Here is a 14,546-nt window from a genome sequence, read left to right on the forward strand (position 1 = left end):
ACTGTGCTACAGAAGATCTAGTTAAAGAATACTACAGTTATAAACATATTACAGAAATTACAGTGATTATGTACAGGTTTTTACTGATGGATTACAGCAGATTATTGAAGTGTATACACAGTTGTGTTACTTGCAGTTCTGTTAGCATTACAATGGGTGAAAAAGGTGACAGAATGTATATTGCCCTTGTTAAAAATTAACTAAATTAATTAAATTAGTTAAAGCTGGCGCCCACCTATGTGCTGCACTACCCCTGGTGTCGCACACCGCTCAGATTTGCCGCTTTGCGCTGCGCTCAAAGTTAAAATTATTTCAACTTTGACCTAGATGCCGCTGACCTTTCGAAAGCGCAACCAATGAGATAACAGCATGTTGTTACCTAGCAACAGGAAATAGCTTCCTTGCCACCCTTGATGACCAATACCTGCACTGCGCTCTGCTCTCTGCTCTCTGCTCTCTGCGCCCTACCTAGAGAGCAGAGAGCAAATCGCTTATCATGTGTAGGCGGCTTAAGAGAAAAAAAATTAAAGGTGACAGCACGTAAACTACTAATCTGTAGCGACTCAGTGTCAGCACTATCAAAGCAGGATCAACCAGAAATCATCAAGACCTAGTATGAAATAGTTTTTATTAATTCAAGGATCGCCAATCAGGGTAAAGACATAGTGTTCACATGGGTACCTGCACATACTGGAATTACAGGAAATGAGAGAGTGGATAAATTAGCAAAGGAAGGCGGTCAAGAAAGGAAATGAATATTAAACTGTCAAAGTTGGAGGGGAAAAGCAAAATATGGAGGGAAATATCCAAACAGTAGCAACAATATTGGGATAGTGCGGGAAAAGGGAGACACTTACATGCAATACCAAATAAAGTAGGAGGAGTCAGAAACAGTGGGACTGAAAAGAGCAAGTCATTATCAGTAAATTAAGAATTGGTCACAGCAGATTGAACAGGACACTTTTTATAATAGAAAAACACCCAGTGGGCACTGCAGTCAGTGTCGAGTGGGACAGTTTGATTCATGTTTGTTAGGACCAGTGGGAATCAGGACCAGAGATGGGCTTGATAGAAGGGAGGAAATATTAATTTTATTTTTTTAAATCACCGGTCTAACTAAAAAGTTGTAATGGGATAGAATATTAGCTGACAGTTAATACCAGTAGGTGGCAGTAATAAAACATATGGGATGCCAACTGCCGTAAAACCCTAAAGAAGAAGAAGAAGAAGAAGAAGAAGAAGAAGAAGAAGAAGAAGAAGAAGAGCCGTTTCCTTTACTTCCCGGAAACACACAGCTTTTATTCACCAAGATGGCGACATTAGTAATGAACCAGGCGCCGGTCGGGGGTTTCAGTTTCGAAAACTGCAAGAGGTAAGCGCTTCTCAGTGGATAAAAATGGGATTCCAATAACTGCATGAATGAGTTTAATGAGCTGCTAGTGTTTGGCTTGAGATGTTGTGTGGAGTAGACATGTTTGATAGGCTTCTCTCAGTGATGCTAGCTCATGTTAACTTCCCCACCATGACTCAGGCTTTTCCCCGCTAACGTTAACGTCAACATTCTCCCGTCCCCTCCTTTTAACAGTAGAAGCTACACGTGTTCTTATGAAGACAAACAATAGTTCTCTATCGTAGCTACATAACGTTATTTACTCCCAATGTCTGTAACGTTACAGGGTCACGTAACGTTGAAGTGTAACGTTACCGTTGACTCAATATAAAGCAGCATCACCGCATTGACATGCTGCCAGGTAACTGTAGCCAAGTTCTAAGACTGCTTTCTATGCAGTACCAACCAGTGCTAGAGCATGGGAAGGGCTTCATAAAGCCTACATACATCCAGCCAGCACATATCACATATCTTACCACTGAGCTCCATAGTCCGCTTTAAGGCGGAGAGAGTGCTGAATAGTTTAAATGTACGGCTTCATTTCATGAATAAAAACCTTTCGTGTTAAATATTGTCTGTTACAGAATTTACTTTTGTTAATGTGAACTTTTCGCTAAAATGCTGAGATGTATAATAAAACCCTGTTGTTCTGGTGACATCATTCGAACCAAACGGCAAATATTTGTTTATAATTATGAAAAATGCCCAGAAATGTTACAACAAATATATTTGGCAAATTCTTTTCTCAAAAAGGAGGGAACCCTTTATAAGGACAGCTATGAAACAACAGTGAGTCAACAAGAGCTGACTGGAGCCTCAGGTTATTAACAGTAGCTATGTTTCCATCCACACGTTTTTATCCGAATTAAGTGATATCGAATGAAAAATATTCTTATGGAAACCGTAAAATTAGATTGAATTTCATGAATATTGACTCAAAGGAAATACGTTCGGTCTCATCGGATTTTATCTTGAACGATATACGGCTTATGTGATAAACGCTGATGGAAACGTTATTTGCCAAATAAATTAATGAATTGCGATTAAGTTTTAGCTCATTTTATGGTTGCAACCCGCCACAAACCAAAGAAGTTCTAGTTCATTTCCTCCCAGTATTTCCACTCTGTTTGCACACATGACAGGTGTCAACAAAGACAGATGGAAGTGGACCAACAAGGAGACGAGAGACTTTTTGAATTTAATTTATTAAAATAAATTAAAATAAAAAAAGCGAATATATTTGCTATTTTAGATAGCAAAAATCTAAGAAATGCCATAATTTATCAGGAACTTGCGAAGGAAATGGCCAACAAAGGTTAGGACAAGCCGTGGGACGTCCTCCGGAGTAAATGGAAGGCGCTCTAACAGCAATACATGTCTCAAAAAAGAGAGTTGTCTCTCAGCGGTGCCGGAGGGAAAATAAAAGGCAAGTTCCACCTTTTTGATGAACTGGATCAGATCCTCAGCCAAAGGCCCATCGTAGCTTCCTTGGCTTCTAATATTAACAACAACTACTTTTGTCTAGCAAAACTTTGCTCACAAAAGTTCGCTTGAATGTTGTGCGATTCAGTGCAAGAATGAATGGAAACACCTTAAAATGTCTCAAATCAATTCGATATACCAATTTAATCCCAAAACAGCATGTGATGTCATTACGCACAGGTTTTTATTCGCTTTAAAGCTGTTGGATGGAAACACACTTTCACACTCAGCTTTATTCGCATGAGTGTTTTTTACCGAACTTCAGATAATTCGATTGACAAGTGGATGGAAACATAGCTAGTGAGACAGTTATAGGTGCTTTATTATACAAAATGTATTTTCAGAAATGCCGTTTTGGAAGGCGAGGCTAACAAAGTGGGATGCAGCATGCCTGCTGCTCGGAAAACGGGAACCACCATCTGCGGTGTGGTATTCAAGGTGAGTGACAGAAAGCAGACTTGAGAGAGATTCTGCTGATTGGTTGAGCGAATCCCCAATACACACACATTAGAGACGTGCGCTGATTGGTTGAGCGAATCCCCAATACACACACATTAGAGACGCGACAGAATCTCATATTCCAGACACTGCAATGTTTCGTTACCAAATTCACTTGTGCGACTTTTTTTATGCGAGAAACCAACTATATAAAGCTCAAATATGGGCCGTTTTACGAAAATTGATGGCTAATTGCAAATTTGGTAAGACGTGTCGGACTTTAGGAGCTCCACTAGGGTTGGGTACCGAAAACCGGTTCCACTATGATACCGGTTCCTACGCAAACGGTAGTATTCGGACCGGATTAGAACGCAAATTTCGGTTTAGCAGGAAGAGGAGGGGGAGAAAAGCGAGCTGCAGGCCCTGGAGCTCTGTCAGGGCAGCGGCGTTTGGTAGTCCAGTCACCCAGAAAAGGGTGAGTTTGCGCGGGTATTGAGCACAGCAGGCCGTGGTCTGTGACGGAGGACAGGCAGGGCAGCGATGTAGCAACCCAGGCAGCACTGGCCGCTGAACTCCGACACGCAGTCGGACAAAATTTGCAATTAGCCATCCGTTTTCGTAAAACGGCCCATATTTGAGCTTTACGTGGTTGATTTCTCGCATAAAAAAGTTTCAGAAGTTAATTTTGTAATGGAATAGCAGAGATCTGCGTGACCTAGATTCAGAAGACTACCTGATCTCAGGTCAGTTGTGTAGCCTATGTAAATGTTGGGGCGTGACTGTTCTCTTAATACACCCATGGGCGTGACAAAGGTACAGGTCCTGAGACGCTTACGTAAGCATCCAGCTTTGTTCAGATTCGCCCGTTTTCAGCGGCAGTTTCAAAATATGAGATTTTCATAGTAAAGGGGTGTTAATGGGATTTTGAGCTTCTATGTATGTCCTATTATCCACCAAACTGTCGTTATTCAACTATGACAGGGTAAAATCGGTTTTGCATTCTATCCCCCCTTTAAATTAAATCTAGGCCATTGTGTGTTTACACCACGTGTCAAACTTAAGGCCCGCGGACCAAACCCGGCCCCTTGCAGGTTTTTAATCCGGCCCGCATATCAATTTAGGTTTACAATCAATTTAATCTAGTTGTGCGCCAAACCCCAAAAGACAGGAAAGTGTTTTTCAAACTGCAATTACATGACACTCAGAGCAGAATTTGGCAGATTTGGTGACTTTGAGACTCAAGCATAGAGTTTTCATATTCCGGCTGTGAAACAGGTTGCTGGGAGTCGGTTGTGTGGTAGCCTGCATTTAAAAATGTAATCTTTGAACTTTGGTAGGGCTTTTATGTCTTATTATATTTTTATATTTTAAAAATGCGACAAAAGTAGGGGGGGGGGGGAGTATGAAAGGATGAAAAATGCGACAAAAGAAAAGGTGCAACATGTAGTAATACAGTCAAGGATATTTGATTTCTCTCAATAAAAGCATCTCAAACTATACACGTCTGGCCCTGGATGTGATTTTCATTTTCCAGGTTGAGTTTGACACCCCTGGTTGACACTGGCCAGCATACATACACACAGTGATACTGTCATTTCTTATCCAACAACTCCTTTATCAGTCTTTTCACAAAAATACTCATGAAACACCTGGCTGTTTTTTGTATGCATTGTATTGTCTCTCCTGATGCATGTTGTGGGTCCCTGTACCAGCAGACATTTTGACTTGCCATAGCATGAAAGGCACAGCCGGTCGATGTACGTTAAGAGAATCATTGTATTCCTTTCTGTAAAGAGTAATGCTGTGTGATTTAGTGGAGTGTGGGTGTACTGAGTCTGAATAGTTATGTTTGTTTCCCTGGCAAGGATGGCGTGGTCCTTGGAGCCGACACCAGAGCCACCGAGGGCATGATAGTGGCAGACAAGAACTGCTCCAAGATCCACTACATCTCCCCCAACATCTAGTAAGTGACAGGAACCTGACAGTGTGTTCAAATGAGCAAAGATGAACTCTGGTGATATTTCTTATAGATTTAGAGTAGAGTCTACATGAGCTCTGTGCACCATGGTGGGTGGTAAAACCTGTTTTTGACTTTTCTATTGCTACACACTATTGGGCTTTGTGATTTGTAGAGCTTTATAGTTTAGGAGCTTGATGTGATGAAGCTGACAGATGGCTGTGTCACTGTGTTGTTGTCCAGCTGTTGTGGAGCAGGAACAGCTGCAGACACAGAGATGACCACTCAGATCATCTCGTCCAACCTGGAGCTGCATGCGCTCTCCACAGGCAGGCTGCCACGCGTGGCCACTGCCAACCGCATGCTCAAACAGATGCTCTTCAGGTAGTGTGTGTGTGTGTGTGTGTGTGTGTGTGTGTGTGTGTGTGTGTGTGTGTGTGTGTGTGTGTGTGTGTGTGTGTGTGTGTGTGTGTGTGTGTGTGTGTGTGTGTGTGTGTGTGTGTGTGTGTGTGTGTGTGTGTGTGTGTGTGTGTGTGTGTGTGTGTGTGTGTGTGTGTCAAATGAATGCAAAGAAAGTTACTTTATGAACTTGACTTTAAGATTTGTATTAGTTTATTATTTACTGTAAACAAAAGAAGAAAAAAGAAGGGTACTAAACAACAGTCAGCAACTTGTTTATTGTTAAGACAATGGTCAAAATTAAAGATTTAATAATAATGTAATAACAATAACTTATTTCACCAGTAAATTGCTGTTGAATGACAAAAACAACCACCAGATGGGAAAATGGTATTTTACAATTACTGTGAATGCACCACGAGGCTACCTGTTTTAAGTGAACGCACCGTCTGTGTTGTTTAATGCCGACAACGGCAGCTGCAAGTGAACCCAACCCTACTTACCAGAGTCAATATAGTGTGCAGTAACTTCTAAATCATTTTGATTACTTTCTGACGTCCAGTGATCACCAGTTGATTTGAGATTTGAGAGCGTTTGCACTTTGCGCTTTGGTTTCAACAACAGGTCGGCGAGTAGCACTCTCCAAAATAGTGCTTAGCTCATAGGTGGTAGCTCAAGCTTGACGTGCTTCGTGATATTTTAATTCGGCTTTACACAATGTGCATATGGCTTTTGACTTGTCTACGAGCCGTCTGAGAGTTTTGGAAAATAAAAAGCTCTATTCAGAATTGTGTTGCTGCTGCATTTCTCCATCATGCCTGCAGCCTGCAGCAGGAGGATGTGTTAGGAGGAAGTATGACAGCTTGATGAGGAGTAACGGTGCGGAAAAGGGTCAAAATAGTAAATAGTTAGGTCTGAGGAGTGTGGCGCCTGGGTGCACGAGGCAGGACATGCATTCTAGGGGTGTGCAAAAAATCGATTCACATTGGTATCGAGATTCAAGCTCTACTGATTCAAAATCGTATACACTATTGTCCTGAAATGAGTTTAGCTCGCTATTCCCATAGATGGTGCTGCGTCAAATTCCCACTGACGCCTGAGCACTCTTGTCATAATCAGAAGAAGAACGAGTGCAGCAGAAGTAGTTTAGTCGGCGCAAACTTCAGAGAGATTTATTCAACCTGCTCCATCCTCACTGAAGGCGAGAGTTTGGACACATTTTGGCTTTTATAACCTCGAGGGGAAGACAGAACTTCATAGGAATCGTGCTATATGCAGGCTTTGCAAAGCGAAAGTTGAGTATTTTGGAAACGCCACAAACTTGAGAACTCCCATGGTATGGCATCACCCAGAGGTTACCATTAAAGACGTGGACCAACAACAAGCTAAAGTACCCAACATGCCACTCTTTCAATGCTCCGAACTCCCACCCAACTCTGAACCAAAAGCTCTTTTTATTTAACAGTTTTATTTTATACTTGAATTAAATGTATTTGAAAGCTGGCCAAAGCTTGGAACTTTGCAGTTTTTAGTTGCAAAAGTTTTTATTTTTGTATGAAGACATATGAGGTAATACCAAACTACATTTAACTGCAATCACATGTGAAAAGTAACTACATTTACATACTGTGAATCGTTTTTTGTTTTTTTTTAATTGAGAATCGTTTTTGTTAAATTGATTTTGAATTGAATCGTGAGCCTAAAAAATCGATATTGAATCGTGACATTTTCTGAATCGTGCACCCCTAATGCATTCATTCAATCTTTATTTATACACAAGAAATCCTAATTTACAATGACATCGAGACAAATTACAAAGACAAAAACATTTAAATGGTTAATCATAACATCCCTACCAGCAGTTTTGTGATGTATACAACAAAAGCACATTTTAATATTTTGGCCAGTAAAAAAAAAAAAGAAAAAATGTGTGTGTGTGTTCAGGTACCAAGGCTACATCGGGGCTGCTCTGGTCCTGGGAGGAGTGGACTGTAACGGTCCTCACCTGTACAGCATCTACCCGCACGGCTCCACTGACAAGCTACCCTACGTCACCATGGGTCAGACACACACACACACACACACACACACACACACACACATGTCACCATGGGTCAGTCTCTCTCACACACTCTCTCTCACACACACACACACACAGAGCTGTGTCACCATGGGTCAGACGCACACACACACACACCGATCTATGTCCCCATTGGTCAGTCTCACACACTCAGAGCTATGTCACCATGGGTCAGACACACACACTTTCTACACTCAGGGCACACACGTTCACCTCCATGGGGTTATTTTAATGGACCTAAACCTCTTTACATTTCTATACAATTATGTAAATGACTCCTTGAAAACGAGATGATACATCTCAAGGAGTTTATCCTAATAAACAAATTTGAACCCATAGACAGATTGGTGATGAGTTACCATGATGAGTGTGTACCTCCTGTACATGTTTAAAATCTTTTTTATTTAATCAAGAAGTGAAGAGGAACAGGACCCGAGTTCAGTGGTAGAGAAGGGTTAGTGTACTACCAGAACAAAGATTCCCATGGAGTTTCTTTAGTTGTTGGTATCCGTTATTCTAAAAGCACACACTTGTTTTTGGGTGAAGGACTCAGTTGCCCCCACATCCACCCAGCCACTCCAGAAGCACACCTACACCTGGTTTAGTGTGTATAAGTTAAAGGGTGACAGTGTGTTGTGACGGAGCTGAGCACTGGCTGATGTCAGGCTGCTTCTCTTTCCTCAAGGTTCTGGCTCCCTGGCTGCCATGGCGGTGTTCGAGGACCGCTACAAGCCTGACATGGAGGTGAGTACACCACCCACATGGGAACAGTGGCGAGTTCCTGTCCGAGTGTTCTGGTTCTCACGCTGGTTTGTTCCCAGGAGGACGAGGCCAAGCAGCTGGTGCGAGACGCCATCGCTGCGGGAATCTTCAACGACCTGGGCTCTGGCAGCAACATCGACCTGAGTGTCATCACCAAAGGCAAGGTGGACTACATCCGGCCCCACGATGAGGCCAACAAGAAGGGCGTCAGGTGAGAACTAGACCACTTCTGTTTGTCTTTCCTTCTAGCTTTACTTTATCTTAGATTCATGTCCCCCACCTGCTATTCCTGATGTGAAGGAGAGCAAACACCTGTGGTTGTACCAGAAAGCCGGTTTAGTTCCAGATGCTCTGGGTCAGTCACTATGGTAGCTGAACCTGAGCTTCTGTGTGTCTGACACGGTGTTTATTTTCCCTCTGTAGAGAGCACAGCACATGGTAGATTGATCTGCAGTGTTGAAAATTAGCAAGTGTGCTAAAATCATTTAAGCAATGCATCTGGTTGGTCCAATGGAACTGTGATGTCCTATGTCATATCAAATCTAATCTAATTTGTCACACTGATCATTCCCTCCAATATCGTGCATCATATCGCAATATCAGTCAAAATAATCACAATTAGATATTTTCCTGATATTTTGCAGCCCTAACAGTTATCATATCATATAAAGGCTTATGGTCATTAAATGCAGTTGAGCCAAGTTAAAATGTTAAATAAGAGATTTACACTCAGTTTCACAATAGTGTCTTTAAGGTGAATATGTGTTTGATATAGATATTTTATGATTTTATAATGCCAGGATAGTCTGCATCCACCCATTGGATTGATTGAATCGTTGCCATGGTGAATTGTTTGTTGATGAACGGTCCGAGTGAGTTAAAGCTGCTTCCTGGAACTAAAGCTCTGATGTAGTCATCCGTTCATAGTGAGGGCTTCTGTGGGCTCTAAAAAAGTCAAACATTTCAAAATCTATTCATTTTCCTACGTCAGTGTAACGCTACCTCTAATGCTTCCACAGCGTTTTTATTTCCTTTTTATTTCTCACTTCCGTAGTTCTTTCTGTTGCTAGTCTAAATATAATTTGCTGTTTTACGACTACAAATGAGACCAAAATGCTACTGATATTGCAGTGACTCTAGACACCAGTGCTATTATGCAAATGAGGAAATCAGAAGAAACACATTTTACATTGTTTTTGATGTAGTCCTATAGGTCTTACATTTCATTCATAATGGTCATAAAGGTCTTTGAAAGTCTTACATTTGACTTGGTGAAAGCCTGGAGCAAAGATGAAGCTGCAGCTTCACACGGGACACGATATGTCCCGTGATATGTTAGGAGAGGTTGGTTGGACTGGGACACCTCACAATGCATCATTCCAGAGCATGTTGGGACAATGTAACCCTGATCTGAAATCATCTGGTGAACTGGTGTATGACTTGTTGTCTTGTTGCTTGTTCTGTTTGAAATAGAGTAAATGAGCATGAAGCCATGCAGCTGTGAGTACAGATGGAAAGTGTTGTGTGCACGCTCTCAACACATCTCAATTTGCTACTAACCAACTTGTTTTAATCTCTCCACTTGGCTTTTCCTGACTATCGTGTTGTGCTGTGTCTGAGGTGTGATGCTGTGAACTCTCTCTGATGTGTTGAAGTGAAACCCATTCTTCCATGTGTGTGTAGAACTGGGGACTACAAGTACAAAAGAGGAACCACCGGTGTGTTGGCGAAGCTGGTGACCCCGCTGAACCTGGAGCTGGTGGAGGAGACTGTCCACACTATGGATACCTCCTAAATACATTGGAATGTGTTTGTTGTTGTAACTCATTATACCCCTCAGAATTCCTAAGTGGCATGTTTTTCCATGATTTACAATAAAAGTGTTTGAGTTGATTCCTGTTTTGTTCATGGCTACAGACTGATCTCATGAAGTGGCGTATGTATGACACGCCAATTCGTATGCCATGTTGGCGTGTTATCAAGACGCATAATTGCTTTTTAGCGTGTTTATCAACGCCGTTCGGCCACCATTGACCTACATTACAGGTGAATTTTCGAGTAGTATGAAAGGACGTAGGTCTGCGGATGGGTAAAACGCAGGACTTTCACCCAGGAGAGCGGCATCACGTCCTGCGTGTGGCACTTTTCAACCTTTTTTATTTTTTTTATAAAGCCTTCCCCAAAGTTTCTTTCCTAAACCAACCATTTCTTGTTTTCCTATGCGTGTGACGTTGGTCACTGTCGTTTTTTTTTTTTTTTTGTTTTGTTCCTAAAGCCTTTCCCAAAGTTCAAATAGATTACACATTTGTTTCAAAAGTAGTTGAGAGATGCTTTAAAAGGTCCCAGAGACGGAGAGAAATCTGCCAGTTTAACAAGTAATGACTTAATTTTTGCATCATGGTGAATGAATAGTTTGGAATATATTTTGAATATTTATTTATGTCCGGGAAAATTTGCTTGCTAGTGTTTTAGCTCGTAAAGGACAGGTTCACAATTGTTTAAGGCTGTCAACCTGGGGTTAGTACCCGGGACTGATCACATGATCAATTAGTCTGGCTCTGATCTCATCAGAGATGGCTCTCCTTCCTCCTTCTCTTCTTCCATCAACTTGTCCCTGTTATCCCCTGCCTCTCCATCTTCCTCCCCTTGCTCTCTGTTTATTGTTGGTATATCAGAAGATATTCCCATGTTCAAATTAAGAGACATTTTACTCAATGAGGAAATGGCATCAACTTCAAAATCAAAGCCCTGTGGCTAGCTGTGTCAGCAGATTTAGTTTCCTTGCAGTGGAATCATTCAGCCGTGTGTCGCTTCTTCTGCATCTACAATTGTTTCATCTTGAATGTTTACTACAAATGCAGAAGAACTTGACAGTGACTTCACAGAGCTACATTTAATGTCATGTTGGAACAAACATAATGGCACAAATCGACTGCACAGTAGGAAGATGAACAAACTGGACATGACGAAACCTCTCCCCTCCTGGATATAGAAAACATGTATTATATCGGCATAGAATACAAGCTGTCAAAAATAATGTTCAGCTGTTCTGTATGATGAGGCACGGTCCATTATGAGCTGCTGACATCTTAAAACATATTCTTGTTTCATATCTTGTATTATAACATTGACTCTTACAGCATCTTATCTCTCTCAAAGTTTGACAGTAACAAAGGTCGACGTGATCTCACAGAAACACAGAATCAGGAACTGCAATCAATACTGGGCCGTTTAATGATGACTTACAAAAAAATGGTTTATGATGTTTTCCTTCTTACATCCACTATCCTAAAGTATTTAGGTGACATAAAAATCGTAACAAATTCAAAATATAGTGAGCTAAGAGTCAAAAGGTTGGCCCAGTTTGGGAGTCTTCCATTCGGGAGCAAGGACAACGACTTCACAATGAGACAAAGACAAGTCCTTCTCAAAAGAAGACCAAGACATTTGGCTGAAAGCTCTGGAAAACGGTTGTGAGTGGACCTTGAATCAAGACTATTAAGTCCATTGATAGTCTGTTTTGGCAAAAGCTACGTAAAGAGCTTTACAACCTGAAGATAATGAAATGATGAGAGAGTGAAGTCTCTAGGATGTTCCGCGTTGTGGTCATTGTGTTTCAGTTTTCTGTGCTGGCCCTGTCTGTCCATTCTGTGTCCCTGTAGCTCCGCCCTGCATGTCTTCCCTTGTCCACCTGTTTGGTGTCGAGCCTCGTCAGCCTGCGTTTGTGTCGTCTCGTTACCCAATCAGTGTTTCTCTTCTTATTGCTGCTGCTGATTGGTTCTTTGAGTTGTACGTCGGTTTGTTTGCCACTGTGCCCTGTGTTGCTCCTCACGGTCAGCCTGTATCAGCTGTCTAGTCATGGAGAAGACTAGTTTAATCTTTAGCTGCTGGATCCTGCCTGTTGCAGTCTCTGCCTGTTGGTCCAAACCTGCACAGCCCTGACACCACCACAGCCCCCCTGGCTTCCACACAGAAGACCTTACTCTGATAGATAGAAATTAATCAATAAATACATATGTATTCACATCAGGTTGTTGGGCTGATCTCCCCTGCAAGCTGACAGTGAGGCAAAGCTGCATTCTCACTTAGTAATCGCTAATACATTTCTACAATACAATACAATTCTCTACTCGATGGACTTAAATTGACAATGTAAAAGAAAAATTTTGATTAGAATAATAGATGATAGATATTCAGATTCTCAATCTCAGCTGACCCACAGACCCAGAGCCGGAGTGTGGAATGAATCAGCAGAGAGGATCTGTGGTCAGAGTGAGTCACAGCTGTCTGTCCTCAGCTCAAAAAACATTGAGCTCCACTTTCCCCGAGAGCTACAGCATTAACACAACTCTTCATCCTCCAAGACAGAAAATAAGTGGGAGTGCATGTCTTTCCAGGACTTCCTCCTGTCCAGAGGAGGGAAAGGCAAAGCGTTTTGTGCAAGCTGAGCCAAGCTCAGACTGAGCAGACGGGAAGCGTGGAGCAGAAATGGCGCTCAGGTGCTGGACGTCCACGTATGCATCTGTTTGGCGATCTGCAGCACGAAAACGATGTCCGGCCGCTGGTCTGGCTCTGGCTTGATGCACATACTTACCAGGCCCCGCAGCTGGAGAAATGGGGGTACATTAGTTTAATTGGTCTTATTGTCAACAGATCCAACCAACAATGTGTCAGTCAATCTCTCAATACTGGCTCACTGCCTCTCTGTCTGGGCTATTAAAAATTGAAATAATTCCATTCCACAAAAAGGTTCTGTAATCTCCTCAAAACAGCCGGGCACTGTAGTTTTTATTAATGGTCCCATGACATGGTGCTCTTTGGATGCTTTTATATAGGCCTCAGTGGTCCCCTAATACTGGATCTGAAGTCTCTTTTATATAGGCCTTAGTGGTCCCCTAATACTGTATCTGAAGTCTCTCTTATATAGGCCTTAGTGGTCCCCTAATACTGTATCTGAAGTCTCTTTTATATAGACCTTAGTGGTCCCCTAATACTGTATCTGAAGTCTCTTTTATATAGACCTTAGTGGTCCCCTAATACTGTATCTGAAGTCTCTTTTATATAGACCTTAGTGGTCCCCTAATACTGTATCTGAAGTCTCTTTTATATAGACCTTAGTGGTCCCCTAATACTGTATCTGAAGTCTCTTTTATATAGGCCTTAGTGGTCCCCTAATACTGTATCTGAAGTCTCTTTTATATAGACCTTAGTGGTCCCCTAATACTGTATCTGAAGTCTCTTTTATATAGGCCTTGGTGGTCCCCTAATACTGTATCTGAAGTCTCTTTTATATAGACCTTAGTGGTCCCCTAATACTGTATCTGAAGTCTCTTTTATATAGGTCTTAGTGGTCCCCTAATACTGTATCTGAAGTCTCTTTTATATAGACCTTAGTGGTCCCCTAATACTGTATCTGAAGTCTCTTTTATATAGACCTTAGTGGTCCCCTAATACTGTATCTGAAGTCTCTTTTATATAGGTCTTAGTGGTCCCCTAATACTGTATCTGAAGTCTCTTTTATATAGACCTTAGTGGTCCCCTAATACTGTATCTGAAGTCTCTTTTATATAGACCTTAGTGGTCCCCTAATACTGTATCTGAAGTCTCTTTTATATAGACCTTAGTGGTCCCCTAATACTGTATCTGAAGTCTCTTTCCCAAAATTCAGCCTTAGGATGTGCCATTTCTGTGTCTGTAGCTTTAAATGCTATTGAGGAGGAGAGAGGGGGGGCAAGTTGGAGGGTGGGGGTGTGGCCTTGATCAACTGCCACTTTGTTCGTTTGAAAGCCATGATGTCTCTCTCTCTCTCTCATGGGTGGGCCAAATTCTCTGGGCAGGCAAAGCAGAGAAAGGGCAGGTAACCTTGCTCCTTATGACCTCATAAGGAGAAGATTTCTGATCGGCCCATCTGAGCTTTCATTTTCTCAAAGGCAGAGCAGGATACCCAGGGCTCGGTTTACACCTATCACCATTTCTAGCCACTGGGGGACCATAGGCAGGCTGGGGGAACGCATATTAATGTTAAAAAACCTCATAAA

General features: G+C 42.0%; 2 protein-coding genes across 4 annotated transcripts in view; one reads left to right on the forward strand and one right to left on the reverse strand.

The window, feature by feature from the left end:
• The first annotated feature begins 1,235 nt into the window (after window positions 1–1,235).
• psmb7 (proteasome 20S subunit beta 7) lies at window positions 1,236–10,401 on the forward strand. Of its 2 annotated transcripts, XM_039780697.1 has the most exons (9): window positions 1,236–1,372; window positions 3,217–3,310; window positions 5,176–5,273; window positions 5,511–5,651; window positions 7,611–7,726; window positions 8,432–8,490; window positions 8,568–8,719; window positions 9,982–10,008; window positions 10,192–10,401. In XM_039780697.1, exons 1-9 carry the CDS (start codon window positions 1,311–1,313, stop codon window positions 10,301–10,303), a joined length of 861 nt encoding a protein of 286 aa, XP_039636631.1. In that variant the 5' UTR covers window positions 1,236–1,310; the 3' UTR covers window positions 10,304–10,401. The 2 variants fall into 2 exon arrangements, with proteins under 2 accessions (XP_039636631.1, XP_039636632.1); XM_039780698.1 differs by lacking the exon at window positions 9,982–10,008.
• A 981-nt stretch (window positions 10,402–11,382) lies between these two features.
• nek6 (NIMA-related kinase 6) overlaps window positions 11,383–14,546 on the reverse strand; it is a 31,404-nt gene continuing 28,240 nt past the window's right edge. For both annotated transcript variants that reach the window (XM_039780834.1, XM_039780833.1), the window contains exon 10: window positions 11,383–13,114. In XM_039780834.1, coding sequence (XP_039636768.1) covers window positions 13,004–13,114 — 111 coding nt within the window. In that variant the 3' untranslated portion in view covers window positions 11,383–13,003. The remainder of the gene's footprint in view (window positions 13,115–14,546) is intronic.

Source organism: Perca fluviatilis, chromosome 17 (assembly GCF_010015445.1).
Source record: "Perca fluviatilis chromosome 17, GENO_Pfluv_1.0, whole genome shotgun sequence".
Classification (NCBI taxonomy): Eukaryota; Metazoa; Chordata; class Actinopteri; order Perciformes; family Percidae; genus Perca; species Perca fluviatilis.